General features: G+C 32.9%; 1 protein-coding gene across 3 annotated transcripts in view; it reads right to left on the reverse strand.

Annotated features, from left to right (window-relative positions):
• Positions 1 to 15,713, reverse strand: part of LOC136043035 (uncharacterized) — a 70,594-nt gene that overhangs the window by 17,817 nt on the left and 37,064 nt on the right. Inside the window, exons 3-6 of one of the 3 annotated variants that reach the window (XM_065727935.1) lie at positions 9,410 to 9,631; positions 8,402 to 8,575; positions 1,802 to 2,320; positions 518 to 665 (exon numbers count right to left, since the gene is read on the reverse strand). The exons of 1 other annotated variant lie outside the window; for it this stretch is intronic. In XM_065727935.1, the coding sequence (XP_065584007.1) occupies positions 518 to 665; positions 1,802 to 2,320; positions 8,402 to 8,575; positions 9,410 to 9,631 (1,063 nt within the window). The remainder of the gene's footprint in view (positions 1 to 517; positions 666 to 1,801; positions 2,321 to 8,401; positions 8,576 to 9,409; positions 9,632 to 15,713) is intronic. One more of the 3 variants, XM_065727937.1, reaches the window with a different exon arrangement.

The raw sequence follows: 15,713 nt of genomic DNA on the forward strand, positions 1-15,713 counted from the left end.
TTGAAGGAATTAATTAAATAGTTAGATAGTTACAGTTAAAACATTTCTTGTAGGGTAGAAACATTTGTGACTATCAAATTTCTTTTCATCACTATTTTGAAGACAAAATTTTAGTCACTATCTGTATTTTGATTGCATTTAACTTCATTATTACTATTTGCATTTCCATTACTATTTGTATTTATAATATTACAATTTGTTTTAACTTATATTGGTCAAAACCTAATATTTCAAAGTTCTAGCTTCTTAATTCATACTTTCAATTGCTATGTAAATAAAAATAAACCACTCTGAATGAATAAATAAATAAATTAAATCCAAAATTTCAAAATAGTCTAAAATGAATCATAAACGCTATAAACATCAACAATAAGAATAAGTTATTTAATTTTGTGTTTTTAGATCGTAAGTTTGAATAATTTATGACAAAAGACGACACTCAAAAATTGTGTAACCAGAGAAAAAACTATTCAAAATAAGGTTTAAACACTAAATTATATTTATTTAGGCTGTATACCTGAATCTTTCTTTTCTTTCCTTAGCGCCTCAATCTGAGATTGTAGCTTCGCAAGTTCCTGTTGTTGCTTTTCTGCAAATGAGTACATTAAGTCTGAATGATGACACATCGATTCTTCTTTGTGTTTTTCTACTGTATATTGCAACCCCTAAAAGCAAAAGGTTCAACCAAAAGTGAAAACAAGAAGTCAATCCGATTTCAGTGTTGCGAAAATTATTTACTAGAAACACTACCCTACTGTAGTGAGTAAATGGGACTTTTCACGAGTCATCAAACTTAGCAGTAAGAAGCATGGGTATCTTTTATACATTCCAAATGTAATAATTGTCACTATCTCAAATTAGGTGGTGGAAGACCGAAGTCTATGTAAGTAGGTAATTTACTATAAATTTGTTTCAGATTGGGTAGATTTAGCCTGATGCACAGCTATTGGTAAGCCCAAACCAAAAATTAACAATTTTAATAAAAAAACATTTGTAAAGATAAAAATACTTTTTTTCTTAACGGAGAGCAAGTTACAGCTATGTGAAGGCTAATTTAGAATGTTGTCTCTTTTTATTTGAGAGACTGCTTGGAACTGTTGTCCATTCTGAGAGAGGGAAAGGTTGAGAATAAAGTCTTTTCACTGTTACAATGTATCCCAAGCATATTTCTCAAAATTCAATAACCCGATGTGGGACTGCTACCAAGATCTTCAGAAAGTAGTCAAACAAATAAACAACAATTTTCACAAGTCACAAGAGGGCTTTCTATTTGTTTTCCAGATTCGGAATCTGGTTCTTGCTTAAAATTATCGTCCACAGCTCAAATACCACGTTCAGAACACACCAGATCCTCTACCCCATACACCCAATCTTCTGCTTATTAACAGCTAACGAACAGTTTCAGTAACTGTTTGCAAAATGTGAAGCAAAACTATAGTATGTGATATTCTTCAAACACAAAACATGACACTGATTGATGAGAAATTTTGTAGAATCTGAGAAAAGCTGATGAATCAATCTATTACTACAATCAATGGAACTATTGTTGTAATGGCAAATATGCCATAGACAAAGCTTGTTGTTTTAGTTGTTTAACGAATAAAACTGGAACAACTTCAGGCCCCATTGGGACAACTGGACCAAGTGATTTAGAGTTTCTTTGTTTTCAGAAAGTGTTTATGAGTAACTTAACGGTAAGTTTAGTTAACATGTAAAACCTGATTATTTTCAAGGAAAAATAACGAAAAAAATTAATAAAATTAGGGTCTAACAACAACAAAGAGAGAAAAAAATAACTCACTGGGATTTCTCTTGAGCCATATAATGGGTCGTCAGTTGCCACAGTCGCTTTGTTTAAACATTCTGGTGCAGCTTTTAATAGAATGTTGTCAGTATGGACTTGCAATGCATCCATGGAAATAGGGGACTCCACTGTGCCTTGACGTTCAACGTGAGGTATTTCAATAGCAAGGGTATCTTGAATCAATTCAAGCGCAACAACTGGTTCATCCAAGTGTTCCCGTGGGTTTGCTGTTGCAGCAAATTCTACAGTATCAGCTGGTATCCTAGGAAACGAAAACTGGGATATTTTGGGCTGGGCTGGATGCTCCTGCAGTTCAATCACTCCATCAGTGTATGGGTTAGAGCCACATCCAACAAAGTTTTGATTTTCTTTTGAAAGATTAGTATTCTTGATTGTATTCTCCTCTGTATTTGGAGCCAGAACAGGGTTAGTAGCCAGAATCGCAACAAATTTTTCAAGTTTTACCTCTAATTTATCTAATCGGGCGACTGACCTCTCAAAAAGGTCTCTTTTAAACTGAAATACAGAAAATAATTCTTAAGGAAAGCAACACATAGTAGCCATACATATTACACTAAGAAAGACCCTTTAATAAGAGTAAATAGAAAAAAACTTAATGCGTGACATCCTACCAATGCAGTCATTAAAATATGTCTACCCATGACTTAAGAAATATTCATTAGAAACCAGCGCATCTACTTTTTGAGGGGGGGGAATAAAGTTATATTGTATTTTTACAAAGAGTAGAAAAATATGCTCTTGGAAGCAACCCATTCCCAAAAACCAACTTTTTCACCCTCTTTCAATTCACTGCGTATGTGCCTGAATAGACACTTGCATGATATTTTTTTTAGTTTAAGAGCATGGTGATACAAATTGTTTAAAACAGCTTTCTTTTCCATTTTTAAGAATCCTCTACAAGCAACTTAAATCCTTATTGTTTGCTGCAAAAATTTGCCAGAAATCCATTCCAGTAGACCTTCAGTTTAATCATTTAGCCATTAGTTGTTAATTTAGAGTTGGATTCAATAAAAATCTTCTTTCTAAAGATTTTTTGATACAGTTTTACTGCATTAGCTTGCTTTTCTTTTTGAATCATGTTTACCAATAAAATCATAAATGAAATTTTTAAAAGACAAATGTATGGTAAATTTAATTCCTTATTAACGGTAATCTTTCTTCCAAATAAGTCCTATCCAAAAATCTCTTTGTTTCTTTAACAATTAATTTTAGAAAAGTTGCAAATTTAAAAATATAAACTCTGGCTTTTTATATAAAGACGGTGAAATTAATTCTCCATGTACAAAATCTTTTTGTATATCAGCAAGAAATTACTGCTTACAGTCTAGGACTAGAACTATTTGGGGAAAAACTAGTTTTTGGGCTGTGAAAATCTGCGGTTTTCGTCCTAGACAAAGTGTCTATGTGGTGAATTCTAACGCACTATTTTATGCAACTAACCATTTGACAAGACCAATCCAAGCAGCTAGGACAAAGAGCATTGAAAAATATATGAATTAATAATAAACAAAATGAAGAAAAAAAATTTTCCTGTAAAATATTTGCGAAAGTGACAATTACAACGGGTCAATGACGAAAATGAAGAAAAAAAAAATATGCAGTTACGGGTTGTCAAGACTGCGTAATTCAAGAATGACTAAGGATTTTAATATAGAACTTTTAGAAAATAATAAGCAAAATGATCAATTGACAAAAAAGGTAATACTTGCAGGCTACAATTGCCACTACTACTACCAGTTGTAATCCAACCCAGCAAAAGAAATCATGTACATTCTCAACCATTCTACATACAAAAGACATTGAAATGCCAGTTGACAAAATATTTTCAAATTTAGTCCAGAACCAAATTTTTAAGCAACAAAATGTGTCGACCAAGTTAGAACTAGAGCTACTTCTATTTCGAATAAAAAAGGCAAAGAAAGCCTGAAGTACCTCAAGAATAATATCTTTGACTTGAATATAAAGTGCGTTCTGTCACAAAAAATATTCGGAGAAAAAGGATTGGAGCAATTGCTTGATCAAAAAGATAGTACAACTTTAAAGAAATTACACGTAGATTAGTCAACTTTCTCAGTGTTTTAACTCGTTGAAATGGATAAAAAAAAAGCAAGGACATTCGTTTTTAATCTTCTAGTAAAAAATAAATAAAACAACAGAGAAAAAACGAGTCTTTACTACAAGACCCCCAGGGACAATTGTTAAAACAATTTTGGTCTTATTAAGTTGTGCTTATTACAAATTGACTGCCTTTTTAGAACAAATTAGACTGGATGCAACATTTTAAACTCCTCTGATTATTTCAAAGGCTTCAAGTGAACTTCTAATTTTCTAATTTACTTGATTTGAAAGAATTAACTTTTCAATTTCAAAGTTTACTAAATAGGTTGTAATTATTTCTACGCCTAAAAAAATTGAAGATGATTGGTTTAAAGTTAAGGTCATTGATTTATATTCCAATCATTGGAATCGTCTTATTATGATAACTCTTGCAACAATAACTCTTATGTACACATGAATACTTAAAGAATCTAATGCTCATTTGTTTGTTGAAATTTTATTATAATAAGAAATTTAAAATTAATAATTTGGTTAGATCCAAATCTAATCAACTCAAACAGAACAATTTAAGTGAGTCCCGTTTTTCCGCTTTTTTATTAAACTGTGTTTTTATTTAGAGCGTAATTTCAATCCAAATACGAAAGCCTAAATTCAGGTATTTATTTAAAAACATGTCCATTTCCTTACTGTATTTTAGTCCTCAAATTTTCGACCACCACTAAAAGTCACCATCATCTTCTGTCGAAAAACAGTGTTGTTATCTTTATTTGCCATCTTTTGATTGATTTTAGATTTTCTGATCAATGAGTAATTAGCTTTATATCAACTCTAAATTTCGGTATCATAGAATCAGTTTTATATCGCGAAATATGAGAGCTTAAAAATTCGGGGTGACATTAAAAAACATAGTCCAAGTTAGATATTCAAGAATTTGCAAAAGAAATACGATTTTCTATTGCAAAGACATAACAAGCCAAAATTTTTTTTATGTATTTAATTTTTTTTAAAGCCAATTGTGAAGTATTTCAAATTACTCCAACTAGTCCACACAGAGACAAGAGCTACAAACTCATGTAGCACTTGTAACGAGGTCGGAAGAACCAAGAACTCATATGGTATGAGCTCTAGCGAAATTCTAAGAATCAATAGATTGATTTAAAAGTAAAATCGGAGGCTTAATATCGGTCAGGATCTAAAATAAGAGCTTTGAGACACGAAGTCCTTCTAATTATAAAAATTCATTAAGATCCGATCACCCTTTCGTAAGTTAAAAATACCTCACTTTTTCTAGTTATTCCTCTCCCTTCAGCCCCCCAGATGGTCTAATTTGGAAAAACGACTGTCATCAAGTCAGTTTGTGCAGGTCTCTGACACACTCAGAGATTGGGGGGTGTGTGACACACCTCCCCCCAATATCACCAGATATGATCAGGATTTAAAATAAGAGCTCTGAGTTCCTTCTAAATATCAAATTTTATTAATACCCGGTCACCCATTCGTAAGCTAAAAATACCTCAATATTTGTAATTTTTCCATACTAACATCCCCCCCTCAACTTCCCCAAAGAGCGTGGATTCAGTCCAGTTATGTCAATCACGTATCTAGGACTTTTGTTTATTTTTCCTACCAAGTTTAATCCCGATCTCACAACTCTAAGCGTTCTCCAAGATTTCCAGTTTCCCCCTCAAACTCCCCCAATATAACCCGATAGGGTCGGCATTTAAGATAATAGCTCTGAGACACAAAATTCTTCTAAATATTAAACTTCATTAATATCCAATCACCCATTAGTAAGTTAATAAATACCTCATTTTATGAATTTTTCCTCTCCCTCCAGCCCCTCAAATAGTTAAATCGGGGAAAGGATTGTTATCAAGTAAATTTGTGAAGGTTTCTGCCACACCTACCAATTTTCATCATCCTAGCACGTTCAAAAGCAACGAACTCGCCAAAACTCTGAAAACTGCCCCCCCCCCCAACTACCTCAAAAAGAGTAGATAAGGTCGTGTCATTTCAATGACGTATCTGGGACTTGTGCGTATTCTTCCTGCCAAGTTTCACTACGATCTCTCCAATATAAGCGTTTTCCAAGATTTCTGGTTTCCCCCTCTTACTCCCCCAAATGTCACTGGATCTTGTCAGAATTTAAAATAAAGTTTTGAAGTACAAGATCCCTCCAAATATTAAATCTCATTAAGATACGATCTCCCGCTCGTAAGTTAAAATGCCTAGTTTTTTTCTAATTTTACCGAATTAACCGTCCCTCCACTCCCCCCTCCCAGATGGTCAAATCGGAGAACAGACTATTTCTAAGCTAATCTTCTCTGGTACCTGATATGCCTGCCAACTTTCATCGTTCTAGCTTATCTGAAAGTCCCCGAACGAGTAAAATTGCAACCGACAGACAAACAGACAGACAGAAACTGCTATCGCTATTTGTCACTTGGTATATACCAAGTCCCATAAAAACAGAACTGAAAAGTAGACTAGTGGTATTTAACGTCGCACGTCTTTAGTGGACTGGTGAAGTAAAATTTCATAAAGCTAAAACATATTTAACAATTTAATAGAAATTGATGGATCAATTACTAATTAAAAACAAAATTTGTTTATTTTCAGCTCTCCAGTACATCCTCAATGTCTGTAACTGAATATATTAAGTTTATTAAAATGCCATTTACACTTTCAAAAATTATTCTCTTGATTCAATATACAAGCAAAGGTTTCTAAGAATAAACTAAGAATAAACAATCCTAAGAAAAAATAGATTGATTTAAAAGAAAAATCAGAGGCTTAATACCGGTTCGGATTTGAAATAAGAGCTCTGAGACACGAGGTCCTTCTAAATATCAGAATTCATTAAAATCCAATTACCCATTTGTAAGTTAAAAATACCTCATTTTGTCTAATTTTTCCTCTCCATTTAGCCCCTCAGATGGTCAAGTTGGGGGAAACGACTGTTATTAAGTCAATTTGTGGAGGTTCCTGACACGCCTACCAATTTTCATCGTCCTAGCACGTTCAATAGGACCAAACTCGCTAAAGCACTGAAATCCCCCCAACTTCCCCAATGAGAGTAGATCAGGTCCGGTTATTTCAATCACGCATCTGGGTACCAAGTTTTATCCCGATCTCTCCACTCTGAGCGTTTTCCAAGATTTTTGGTTTCCCCCTCCAGCTCCTCCAAATGTCTCCGGATATGGTCAGGATTTAAAATAACTGTTCTAAAGTAGGAGATCCTTCTAAATATTTAGTTTCATTAAGATATGATCACCCTTTCGTAAGTTAAAATACCTCTTTTTTCTAGTTTTTCAAATTAACCGTCCCTCCATTCCTTCCCGCCCAAGATGGTCAAACCGGAGAAGATGATATTTCTAATTTATTCTGATCTGGTACCTGATATGGCTGCCAGCTTTCATCGTCTAGCTTATCAGTAATTGCCCGAACTTGTACAATTGGAACAGACAGACAGATAGACCGACAGAAACTGCGATCGCTATATGTCATTTGGTAAATACCAAGGGCCATAAAAACAGATGTAAAAAGTAGAATAGTGGTATTTCAGGTCGTACGTCTTTAGCAGACTGATGCCAACAAAATTCCATAAGGCTAAAACATATTTAATAATTTAATTTAATAGAATTTGATGGATAGTGTCAATTACTAATTAAAAGCAAAATTTGTTTACTTACAGCTGTGTCACTCTCCAGTACGTCCTCAGTGTCTGCAACTGTATTTATTAAGTTTATTATTTGCCATTTACAATTTCAAAAATTATTCTCATGATTCAATAAAAAAGCAAAGGAAAATGAACTTAAGAATTTTAATAGTAAAAGAAAATCCAAAAAAGTGGGAGAGGTAATTACCATTTTGACTACAAAACATGTGCAGCACACCATAAATAGATTGCTAAGTATCAGAAAAACAGCCAAATCTGGATAAGAGGTGAAAAGGTAGGAGAGACAAGACCTAAATTAACAAGACAACATTTCAAACGATACAATAAAAAATGTCCGTCAGTTCTTAGTGCCAAGAAAGGCTAAAGCAATGAATTTGCTTTTTTTATTTTTACTATGATTTTGTTTTTGTTTCGCTGGCAAAAGAAAATTCAGCTCCTATGAAATGGTAACTGAAACCCGGAGGGAATAAATTATAAACTTAAATCTGCGTCCACCCCCTTTCTGATGTTTGGAGTAGAAGATCCCGCAACCACTTTCTTAAAATTGCTCTTCCTTTTCTGAAAATCATAGAAAACGCTATTAACTATCTTAAGAAAGTGCTATATGCGCGCCATGTACAAAATAGAATTGGTAGTGGGATGGTATATAGAATAGGTAGTCGTAAAAATGGGGATGGAACTGGGGATGGATACGATTGAAAAATCAAATTTCTAGAGCCTTTTCTTAAGGATCGAAAGTGACTTTGAAAGCCATCCCTTCACTTGTACCCTTTTATGCTACTACATTTGCCACCTGATTCCGTTTTTTCTATAAAACAAAGGAAGAAGATTTTACTCACAGCTTCCATGTATTCTAGGAACCACTTTGGTGGAGTATTTGGAAGAGTAGAGTTTCCAAACGCTGCCTGCATTGTTCCATATGTAACTCCAGCCTCTGTCTCTTGAGTGTCAACAAACCGTGGCAAGTTAGCCTGATCTGTGCTATCTCGAAGCTTTTCAGTTTGCAATCGGATCTAAAAATAAGCCATACAAAAGGAGGAAAATACCGATATGCAAATTCGACTGACGGATTTGAAATAAATTCATTTGAATTTAAAATAAAATTAATTTTGTAGTTTTCCAAGCAAGAGCTATCCTCAAATAAATTAGCAATAAAATGCAGATAAATATGATGGAAGGAGTTGACAAGAATTTATATTTTTGGGAGGGGTTTCAGTTGAATATTATGGATATTACTTTTGAACGCTTGATTCTACAAACTTCATAACTATCCCAAATTTTAGCCTTCGAGGAATTAATCTAAACGGAACTTTAAAGCTGTCAAAACCGCCCGCGAGGTTATTTTCTAAACTTCAAACGTTTCTGAAAATTTGAAAATGTTTCATATAAGAACTGATCTATTTTCCTCCCTTTTTATTTAGCAAAAGTGACTTGGTAGTAAAGATTTCAGTAAAACGTTCGTATCTAATTCATATTTACAGCATATGGTTAAGAAAATATGCATAACAATGATAAAAACAACGAACTAATGAAAAATAGTGAAAACATCTTTCTTTTACCTCTTTTATTGCCCATAGTTTTTTTCTTCTTCAGAATTTGGCTATGCAGACTTCTTAAAGAACTTTGGTTGGTCTTGCCAATTAAATATTTTTTCGTTACTACAACCATGAGGTGGACCTATAACTATAGGGTTCCTCCCTCCTGCTGTTTTCCTATGATATTCTTAACTTTTAAGGCATTTTTACGCAACAAGCATCACAGTAATCCAAATTTAATATAAGTCAACCTAGTTTCCTGAACAATGGTCGATATATTGATAAAGCACAGAAAAATATATAGACATCTACCTCTTGGATGACATCTGAAGACTCAGTAGTACCAATTGAATGAACCTCCACATTTGAACCACTGTTCTGGGTTGTTGGTAAGACACCGTTATCACAAACTGAGTCTGAATAAAAGCTTACTGATTGGTGCAGCCATAGATCATGGGACTTATCCCGAAGCCGATGTGGAAGAATGCCTTTAGAGAATACATTAGCTGTTGGTGAATGTATTTTCTGGGTAATCTAAAAATAAATGATGACAATCGTTTTACTTGATCAATGTTGTTCAGTACTTTCAGAGCTGATATCAGTTGAGCAATTCTTTACTTTTATTTATATACGTATTTGCATTTAATTATACTTTAGTTCTCATCCTTTCCAATTCACAGATAACAGCAGAAAACTATTTTAATAAATGATCATCTATAGATTTTTTTTATTCTTATCTCAAAATTCCCCACTAATTATAATTAATATTGATTAGTAAAATCGGAATGACAAAGAGGTAAACGCTCAATATAAAGCATATTTCCCGAATATTTACTGGGATTAACAGTAACTTTTTTATTTATATTTTATTGTATAAAATTAGTTTAAAAATTTAAGCTTATTTAAATATATTTGCAGGAAAGGAAACTGTATGACTAGCAAAAGACTCCAAGATCATTATTCACGTGACAACAAGAATTGGCCATAGTTGGAAAGTGAGTTTGAGCCACTAGTGGAGAGTTTTCTAGTATTAATTCTTAATTATTACACTAAAAAGTTCAACCGAACTCCAAATTTTACTTTTGTCTTTGTACTCGAGAACTTTTCATTTGGTGTGAAGAAATTCAAGAATCATAACTGAGCTGATTACTGATTATTTAATAACATAACTGAAGTTAAAATACAATTGAGTATTCAATCATAACTGAGCCCCAATTATTGATGCTAGTTTACAGATAAAATTGTGATTTTAACAAAAAACAGTTATTCTCAAAAAGATCGCTTTTTCAGTCGCTATATAATATAATTTTCACAAAATGATCTTGCAAGCCAGTTCCGCTTTTATTGACTATTAATTACTGGGGAAGTATCGTTCTGAAACAAACTGTCAAAACTACCCCTTTTAGATAAAACAGATAATTAAATGATTCATTGCATACCTGATAGATAAGATATTTATTATATACTAGCTGTTGGGTTGGCGCCCCCCCCAAGGCCCCCCATGCGCACGTAAGTCATTACGTGCCATATTAGTTACGCGCCATTATAGTTGTGTCCCTGTGTCCCACTTGTGAATATATATATATATATATATATATATATATATATATATATATATATATATATATATATATATATATATATATATATATGTTTTTAACTATGTAAAACTTGCGAATATACAACATTCTTCGCTGTCCCATTGCCTGTGCATATAAATAGATTGTCAGGTGTACCGACTCTTGAACATGCAACATATAATTGTCTATGGGAAAAACAATCCGTACCTTTTTTTTATTTTTTTAGTTATACCTCATGATTCTAATGATTCCCCTTGAGCTTTGTTGATGGTGATTGCTAATCGAACATTCCCTGTGTCCCCGTCATCATTTATATATCCCCCTGGGCCCCCGGCGTCCCCGTTGTAGTTGTGTCCCTGTGTCCCGGTCGTCATTTATTTTCCCTGTGTCCCGGTTGTCCAGTAATTACAGGCCAGGACACCGGAACACAAATGACGACCGGGACACTGTGACACAGAGAATATAAATGACGACCGGGACACTCAAAGAGAAATTACAGACTGAGACACCGGGACACAAATAACGACCGGGACACAGGGAATATGAATGACGACCGGGACACAGGGACGCAACTACAATTTGGACACCGGCGGACACAGGGGGGATATATAAATTACGACCGGGACACAGGGAATGTTCAATTAGCAATCACCATCAACAAATCTCAAGGGCAATCATAAGAATAATGAGGTATAGATCTGAATACAGATTGTTTTTCCCATGGACAATTATATGCTGCATGCTCAAGAGTCGGTAAACCTGACAATCTATTTATATGCACAGACAATGGGACAGCCAAGAATGTTGTACATTCGCAAGTTTTACGTAGTTAAAAAAAAAAATATATATATATATATATATATATATATATATATATATATATATATATATATATATATATATATATATATATTCACAGGTGGGACACAGGGACACAACTACAATGGCGCGTAACTAATATGGCACGTAGAGACTTGCGCACGTGGGGGGGCTTGGGGGGCGAAGCGCCCCCGCCTACAAGGAGTCGGGGTGCCGCGAAGCGCCACCCCAACTCTAGTATATATATATATATATCTATATATATAAAAATAAGTTGTCTGTGGATGGATGGATGGATGTGTCAGGTGACGTCACCTGAAAAAACTGGATCAGGTGACGTCAAAACTGAAAAAACTAAAAAAAGGCAAAAACTACAAAAAAACTAAAAACTAATAAAAAAAATAAAAAAGCTAAAAAACTAAAAAAACTATAAAGGTAAAAACCAATAAAAAACTAAAAAAAAAAAACTGAAAAAACTAAAAAAAGGCAAAAACTACAAAAAAAACTAAAAACTAATAAAAAAAGTAAAAAAGCTAAAAAACTAAAAAAACTAAAAAAAAACTAAAAAAAGGTAAAAAACTAAAAAAAATAAAAAATAAAAAAAAACTAAAAAAAAGGAAAAAACTGAAAAATAAGCTAAAATAAAGGTAAAAACCAATAAAAAACTAAAAAAAAAAGGAAAAAACTAATAAATGACGACACTCAAAGAGAAAGCGACCAGGACAAAAGGAATGTTCGATTAGCAATCAACAAAGCACAGGGACACAGGGAGTATAAATGACGACCAGGACATAAGTAAAAAAAAAACTATCTATATATATAAAAATAAGTTGTCAAACTAAAAAAAGGCAAAAACTACAAAAAAAACTAAAAACTAATAAAAAAAGTAAAAAAGCTAAAAAACTAAAAAAACTAAAAAAAAACTAAAAAAAGGTAAAAAACTAAAAAAAATAAAAAATAAAAAAAAACTAAAAAAAAGGAAAAAACTGAAAAATAAGCTAAAATAAAGGTAAAAACCAATAAAAAACTAAAAAAAAAGGAAAAAACTAATAAATGACGACACTCAAAGAGAAAGCGACCAGGACAAAAGGAATGTTCGATTAGCAATCAACAAAGCACAGGGACACAGGGAGTATAAATGACGACCAGGACATAAGTAAAAAAAAAACTATCTATATATATAAAAATAAGTTGTCAAACTAAAAAAAGGCAAAAACTACAAAAAAAACTAAAAACTAATAAAAAAGCTAAAAAACTAAAAAAACTAAAAAAAAGGCAAAAACTACAAAAAAAACTAAAAACTAATAAAAAAAAATAAAAAAGCTAAAAAACTAAAAAAACTAAAAAAACTAAAAAAAGGTAAAAAACTAAAAAAACTAAAAACTAAAAAAAAACTAAAAAAAAGGAAAAAACTGAAAAATAAGCTAAAATAAAGGTAAAAACCAATAAAAAACTAAAAAAAAACTGAAAAAACTAAAAAAAGGCAAAAACTACAAAAAAACTAAAAACTAATAAAAAAAGTAAAAAAGCTAAAAAACTAAAAAAACTAAAAAAACTAAAAAAACTAAAAAAAGGTAAAAAACTAAAAAAAATAAAAAATAAAAAAAAACTAAGAAAAAAGGAAAAAACTGAAAAATAAGCTAACATAAAGGTAAAAACCAATAAAAACTAAAAAGAAAAAAGGAAAAAACTAAAAAAAATTTTCATCTAAAAAACTAAAAAAAACTAAAAAAGGTAAAAACTAAAAGAACTAAAAAAGAAAAAAATAAATGACGACACTCAAAGAGAAAGCGACCAGGACAAAAGGAATGTTCGATTAGCAATCAACAAAGCACCGGGACATAGGGAGCATAAATGACGACCAGGACATAAGTAAAAAAAAAATTAACAAAACTAAAAAGAAGGTAAAAACTACAAAAAAACTAAAAAGAAAAAAAAACTAAAAACTAATAAAAAAACTAAAAAATCTAAAAATCTAAATAAACTAAAAAAGAAAAAAAAAGGAAAAAAATAAAGGAGAAAAACAAAACTAAAAAACGAATGTATATACAGACCGGTACACCGGGATACAAATGACGACCGGGACACAGGGAATATAAATGACGACCGGGACACAGGGACACAACTACAACGGGGACACCGGGGGAAACAGGGGGATATAAATGACGACCGGGACAAAAAAACTAAAAAGAAAAAAAAACTAAAAACTAATAAAAAAACTAAAAAATCTAAAAATCTAAATAAGCTAAAAAAGAAAAAAAAAGGAAAAAAATAAAGGAGAAAAACAAAACTAAAAAACGAATGTATATACAGACCGGGACACCGGGATACAAATGACGACCGGGACACAGGGAATATAAATGACGACCGGGACACAGGGACACAACTACAACGGGGACACCGGAGGAAACAGGGGGATGTAAATGACGACCGGGACACCGGGACAGGGAATGGTCGATTAGCAATCACCATCAACAAAGCTCAAGGGCAATCATTAGAATCATGAGGTATAGATCTGAATACAGATTGTTTTCCCATGGACCATTATATGTTGCATGTTCAAGAGTCGGTAAACCTGACAATCTATTTATATGCAAAGACAATGGGACAGCAAAGAATGTTGTATATTCGCAAGTTTTACGTAGTTAAAACCATATATATATATATCTATCTATATTCACAGGTGGGACATAGGGACACAACTACAATGGCGCGTAACTATTATGGCGCGTAACGACTTACGCGCGCGGGGGGGCTTGGGGGGGGCGCGAAGCGCCCCCACCAACTAGGTGTTGGGGTGGCGCGAAGCGCCACCCCAACAGCTAGTATATATATATATATATATATATATATATATATATATATATATATATATATATATATATATACAGCTATATATACAGCCAACAGCTAGTATATATAAATATATATATATATATATATATATATATATATATATAGATATATATATATATATATATATATATATATGTTTTTAACTATGTAAAACATGCGAATATACAACATTCTTCGCTGTCCCGTTGTCTGTGCATATAAATAGATTGTCAGGTCTACCTACTATTTAACATGCAACATATAATTGTCCACGGGAACAACAATCCGTATTCAGATCTATACCTAATTATTTTAATGATTGCCCTTGAGCTTTGTTGATGGTGATTGCTAATCGAACATTCCCTTTGTCCCGGTCGTAATTTATATATCCCCCCTGTGTCCGCCGGTGTCCAAATTGTAGTTGCGTCCCTGTGTCCCGGTCGCCATTCATATTCCCTGTGTCCCGGTCGTTATTTGTGTCCCGGTTTCCCAGTCTGTAATTTCTCTTTGAGTGTCCCGGTCGTCATTTATATTCCATGTGTTCCAGTGTCCGGGTCGTCATTTGTGTCCCGGTCTGTAATTTCATCAGTCGAGAAACATGAAGTCAGTTATTAAACCACTTAATGACGGCATATTGCTCAATCCTTATAATGATGTCAGTCGACAAACATGACGTCAGTCGACACACAAACCAACAACTTATTTTTATATATATAGATACATAACAACATGATAAAATATAACAACTTGTGCAGCACCATCAGCCAATAAATAAAAGAGAGAAACCAAAGGAAGAAACCAGTAGGATATTTCATTCATTTTCTCTGTGATAAAGGGGGTCTAAAGTTTTTTCATATCTGAAACTAACACAGCGAATGTGAAAAAAATGGGGATGTGCTCAGAAAAAGTTCGTTGGGGCGTGATCTGGATGGGGAATGACGTTTTGGGAAAATAATTGCCATCCTAGGGTTTGTTATTGTTAAACTGAGGTACAAAGAAACTCTCCTTCCCTAAAGGGTTTCCAAACTAGTTTTTTTTTGGAGCAGCGAGAATGGTACATTGCCTTCTTTTAAAATTTTTCGCAAGGCTGTTTTTTGGATTTATTAAATTTTTTTGAGTCTTTGAGAGATATTAAACAACGAAACAAGTTTTTCTAGCTGAAAATAATGAGCGACAGTAACTCTTAAAACGAAAAAAAAATATCCCGGATATGAAAGGGGCTGTCTCCTCCTCAACACCCCAGTCTACGTTAAAGATTTTTATTGTTTTAAAAAGTATTATTTTGAAAAAAATCAAACTTTAGCTTAAAGAGTGGGGTGTTGAGGAGGGGATAGACACTTTAATTTACAGAATAGTACATGTTTGTTCTAAGTTTTTATGTC

The sequence above is a fragment of the Artemia franciscana genome, unplaced genomic scaffold, assembly GCF_032884065.1.
Source record: "Artemia franciscana unplaced genomic scaffold, ASM3288406v1 Scaffold_284, whole genome shotgun sequence".
Lineage (NCBI taxonomy): Eukaryota > Metazoa > Arthropoda > Branchiopoda > Anostraca > Artemiidae > Artemia > Artemia franciscana.